Source organism: Crinia signifera, chromosome 11, assembly GCF_055691185.1.
Source record: "Crinia signifera chromosome 11, ASM5569118v1, whole genome shotgun sequence".
In the NCBI taxonomy this organism is placed as follows: Eukaryota; Metazoa; Chordata; class Amphibia; order Anura; family Myobatrachidae; genus Crinia; species Crinia signifera.
The window spans coordinates 98389729-98395475 of record NC_139227.1 but is presented as its reverse complement, the minus strand read 5'-3'; the positions used below and the strand labels follow the sequence as shown (position 1 = coordinate 98395475).

Genomic DNA, 5747 nt, shown 5'->3' with positions numbered 1-5747 from the left:
CAGTAAATTGTGTGTGTCTGGCTGCTGATCCGTGCGGGTGTGGGAACGGGGTGTAGAGCCTGAGCTGAGTGGGACAATGTTAGGAAGGGGCGGGGACGTTGGACGGAGTGCGAGGCTGGGGGGGGGGGTATAGTCGTGATGCTGGGCGTGTATGCGAGTGAGCGGGGCGGTGGGGTGGGCGCGCGTTGTGTAGCCGTGAGGCTGGCTGGGTCGGGAGGCTGGTGGGGAGTGGGGTTGCGCGTGCGTTGCCTTGGGGATGCCCTATGGGCGGGCATAGGGGGTGTGCCGGTCGGATGAGTTGGGGGGGGGGGTGCGGGCGTTGAGCAGCCGTGGGGCGGAGTCTGGGCATGTATGGGCGGGCATGGGGAGTGGTGGCCGATTAGGGGGCGGATAGTGTGTGAGCTGGTGTGGAGAACGGAGGCCAAGGGGCCAGGTTTTGCAGTGTGGCTAACGGTGGACGGGCCTGTCAATCACCCGTGGAACCCCGCCCACCGTTTGCTACACTGCTTTGACTGGCGGATCTGGCTAAATATATAAGAGATGACTAATCTCTTCCCCAATAGCAGTGTAAACATGTATGTCAGTATACCCCGTGGGGTTCTAATTTAATCGCTCTGCCAATGCATTACACTAACGTAGAGAAAACGACCATTGTTATAATGAGTGGTTTATAGAACTCTTTGTTCAATCACTAATTATTAAGAATTCTTGTTGTACTGTTGCCATAGACAGTTGTATGTGTTGTGCTGTGAAGTGTGTGTGTGATAAATAATATACTGTCACACTGTAATATGTAACACTGGTGTGTTTTTGATGTGTGATGTTGTTATTACTATATGTAGTGGCTGAACAATGTTAGTTTTATAAATATTTGTAAATATTATCACAAATGTAACAAATGGCAATTAGTCTCAAGGTCAGGGCAGTATGGATGGTGTTATGGTTAGCATTACTGCCTCACAGCGCTGAGGTCATGGGTTGGATCCCCACCATGGCCCTAACCGTGCGGAGTTTGTATATTCTCCCCGTTCTTGCGTGGGTTTCCTCCGGGTACTCCGGTTTCCTCCCACAATCCATAAATATACTGGTAGGTTAATTGGCTCCTAACAAATTAACCCTAGAATGTCTGTGTGTGCGTGTACATGTGGTAGGGAATATAGATTGTAAGCTCCACTGGGGCAGGGACTGATGTGAATGTTCAAATATTCTCTGTAAAGCGCTGCGGAATATGTGTGCGCTATATAAGAAACTGGTAATAAATAAGTAATAATAAATAAGGTGAAACCAATCTAGTTTTGTCTTAACACTATTAACTGTAACTTTACAATCTACAGTTGGGCCATGTAGCCAAAATAATTGTGGTATCTCCGCATTGAATTTTATATTTATAAATATGATTATTATTAGGATAATCATTATCCGATCTTTGTATGGTGCCACAAGGGATCAGCAGCGCCCAATTCCAGAGTACGTAAACAAATAGACAAAGTAAGATCACAGTGACTTATGTCCCGTACACACAGGGCGAGGGCAGAAATCTGAGGGATTTGATGCCATCGAAGGGAGCATGGAGTAGAAGATGGTTTAACCCTTTGAGTGCCAGCATCTCTGTGAGCGATGTGCAAAATATCCGCAAAAAAACGCCAGCGTCGCTCACATTTGTTATATGAATTCAAATAAAAAATGTTGTGTAAAAAAGATTATTTTTCCTATATACGGTAACATTACAGGGCATTATGATGTGTACAAATGTTTATTTTGCAATTTTCACACCTTTTTTGACAAATTCACTCTGATGGCTTGTGCAGAACCAAGGGTGCCGTAAGCCACCCGATGGTGTCGTTGTGATCCGATGCTGTGTTACTGCTGCAGCAGGAGGTGTTTGCATGTAATAGACGCCTCACAGATGCATTACATCACAGCGCTATCACTGCTGCTTCCAAGGACAGAGACTCCATCATCCACTCCTTGTGTAGTGGATCGCAGGTGAATGACAGACAATAACTAATAATTGAAAGAGGGTACTCCAGTGAAGGGTTTATTATCTTGTGATTATCTACTGACAATAAGTTAACTTATAAGATTGGGCTTTGTAATATCCAACAAGATGCTCATAGCTCTGTGGGTGTCAGTATGGGGGAAACAGGGACTTGTAGTCCCCCAACCCCCTGCATGACTAATATTTTTCCTGTAGTGTACAGAAGTGCTGGTGCTCAAGGATGTCATCACTTATCAGACATGACAGGGCCGTCATTCTTCAGCAGCCTCCTTCCTGGCTAGTCAGTAGCACTGGTGGGGACACATTAAGTTTTTCTCATCTGCAGCAAAGGGGTTAATGATATGGACAATGCCTCATTTCCAAAACGACCTGCAGACTAATTTTCCTAACTAGCTATCACATACTTTTCAATAATTGATATGATTTAGCCACACAAAAGGTACAAGAGTATTAAGAAGTATAAGAACCCTTATACAGGGATAGGAGCCCGAGAGGACGTAATACCAGCCGGGATAATGATTGTGATTTATACGTGAATTGTAAGAGCAATATTTAATATCAATTTCTTTTTCTATTTTTTTTTCTAGCTTTGTTGGACATGGAGGTGCCTGGGGTCAGCTCAACCCACAACCTGGTGTCAAATGGAGTACAACCTCCCTATGCTAAGTTCTCAGAATGGAAGTTTAAGCTGTTCCGAGTGAAATCATTGGAGAGGACACCATCCCAAGAGCAGCCTGATGACAGCGGGGTGTCATGCACCAGTTCACAGGAGAAATCTCCATACTTTGATGTTACTTCACATGGAAAAAGCTTGGAGTCTTCATCACCATCATCATCGTCACATGTAGATGGCAAGGGTCAGGATGAATGCATCATTGACAACAATGAGGCAGAACTGAAGAGAATGGGAAGAGAGGCCCACACAGCCATCTTGCAACACCTGTGCCGTATTTGTGCGGCCTCCTTCAAGATGGACCAACAGGGCAGAAGCTACCCAGTCCATGGACCTGTGGACAACGACACTCAAGAAGTCTTAAGGCGGAAGGAGAAGAAAGCCACCTCCTGGCCTGACCTCATCTCAAAGGTTTTTAAGACTGATGTGAGGGGTGACCTGGACACAACTCACCCAACTCAGTTTTGCCATAACTGCTGGAGCATCATGCATCAGAAATTTAGCAACAACTCCAGCGAGGTTTACTTCCCCCGTAACAAAGCGGTGGAGTGGGTGCCTCATTCCGCTACATGTGATATTTGTAATACCTCCAAGAACTGGGGTAAGCGGAAGGGAGCGTTCCAACAAAACTCCCACCAAGCCAAAAAACGAAAATTGAATGTTGAGCATGGAAAAAAGAACAACGGTGGAAAGAACTCTTGGAAGATGAATAAGACCATAACCCAGATAAAGGCTAGCTGCAAGAAAATCCACCTAGATACAAGTCTACTTGTCGTTGACTATCCTTCTGACTTTACCAAATCAGTCACTTGCCAGGTGTGCGAACACATACTATCTGATCCGGTGCAAACAGTTTGCAAACACCTATTCTGCAGAATTTGCATTCTTAAATACATAAAGATCATGGGGTGCTACTGCCCGGCCTGTAGGTACACCTGTTTCCCCACTGACCTGACAACGCCCGTGAAGTCCTACCTTAATATTCTTAATTCCTTACTGTTAAAATGCAGTGTCACTGGATGTGATGAGGAAATCTCCTTGGGAAAATATTCTCAGCACATCTCAAAACACAAAGAGATCAAGGGCAAAGAGGCCTATGCTCATATCAACAAAGGTGGACGACCCAGGCAGCATTTGCTCTCTCTGACAAGGAGAGCCCAAAAGCACCGGCTCCGAGATCTAAAGATGCAAGTGAAAGCTTTTTGTGACAAAGAAGAAGGCGGTGATGTTAAATCAGTTTGCTTGACCCTGTTTCTGCTGGCTCTAAGAGCAGGAAATGAGCACCGTCAGGCGGATGAGTTAGAGGCCATCATGGAAGGACGAGGAGCAGGTCTCCCATCTGCCGTTTGCCTTGCAATACGAGTAAACACCTTTCTGAGCTGCAGCCAGTACCACAAAATGTACAGGACAGTCAAAGCCACCACTAGGCGCCAGATCTTTCAGCCTCTCCATGCCCTGAGAAATGCGGAGAAAGCCCTGCTGCCAGGGTATCATTCTTTTGAATGGAAACCACCTTTGAAGAACGTTTCTTCCAACACAGATGTTGGGATAATTGATGGCCTTTCAGGATTGAACCACTCTGTGGATGAATATCCTGTGGAAACTATCTCCAAAAGGTTTAGATATGATGTAGCTTTGGTTTCAGCTTTGAAAGATATGGAAGAGGACATCCTTGAAGGTTTAAAATCTCAAGACTTAGAAGAATATATGACTGGTCCTTTTACTGTGGTGGTAAAAGAATCCTGTGATGGAATGGGAGACGTTAGTGAGAAACATGGTTGTGGCCCGGCAGTGCCTGAGAAGGCAGTCCGCTTCTCATTTACTATCATGACCATTGGTGTTCCCAACAACAACAATGGAACAATTCGGATTTTTGAAGAGAGCAAACCAAACTCTGAACTTTGTTGTAAACCTCTGTGCCTAATGCTCGCTGATGAATCAGATCACGAAACTCTGACAGCCATCCTTAGCCCTTTGATAGCGGAGAGAGAGGCCATGAAGTCCAGTGACCTCATGCTTGAGATCGGGGGGATACTCAGAAATTTCAAATTTATATTCCGCGGCACAGGGTATGATGAAAAGCTGGTGCGGGAAGTGGAAGGCCTCGAGGCCTCAGGCTCAGTCTTTATTTGTACCCTCTGTGATGCCACCCGCCTGGAAGCTTCTCAGAACCTGGTGTTCCATTCCATCACTAGAAGCCACAATGAGAACTTACAGCGCTATGAGACTTGGAGAGCTAATCCCTACAATGAGTCTGCCGATGAGCTTCGAGACAGAGTGAAAGGAGTTTCCGCAAAGGCATTCATTGAAACCATCCCATCCATTGATGCTTTGCACTGTGACATTGGAAATGCCGCCGAGTTCTACAGGATATTCCAGTTAGAAATTGGCGAAGTCTACAAAAATCCCCATGCCACCAAAGAAGAGAGAAAGAAATGGCAAGTGACACTAGATAAACACCTACGGAAAAAAATGAACCTTAAGCCCATTATGAGAATGAATGGAAACTTTGCTCGGAAACTCATGACCAAGGAAACAGCGGAGGCAGTCTGCGAACTGATACATTGCGAGGAAAGGAAAGTCGCTGTCAAAGAGCTTATGGACATGTATCTCAAAATGAAACCGGTATGGCGCTCTTCTTGCCCAGCCAAAGAATGCCCAGAGCTGCTCTGCCAATACAGTTACCACTCTCAGCGCTTTGCAGAGCTGCTCTCCACCAAGTTTAAGTATAGGTATGAGGGCAAAATAACCAATTACTTCCACAAGACTCTAGCTCATGTTCCGGAGATCATCGAACGTGACGGTTCTATTGGGGCTTGGGCCAGTGAGGGCAATGAGTCTGGTAACAAATTATTCCGGCGTTTCCGTAAGATGAACGCCAGGCAGTCTAAATTCTATGAAATGGAAGACGTGTTGAAACATCACTGGCTTTACACATCTAAATACCTCCAGAAGTTTATGAATGCCCATATGTACTTGAAGAACCAAGGAATCCCTCTAGATCTAGAATCATATCCGGAGCAAGATGAAAGACTATCATGTCCAATAGACTCTTTAGAATCAATGGAATTCTGA

At 45.5% G+C, this 5747-nt stretch overlaps 1 protein-coding gene across 1 annotated transcript; it reads left to right on the top strand.

The window, feature by feature from the left end:
* Window positions 1-2597: 2597 nt before the first annotated feature.
* On the top strand, window positions 2598-5747 carry RAG1 (recombination activating 1). The gene has a single exon (XM_083163788.1). It carries the CDS (start codon window positions 2598-2600, stop codon window positions 5745-5747), a length of 3150 nt encoding a protein of 1049 aa, XP_083019914.1.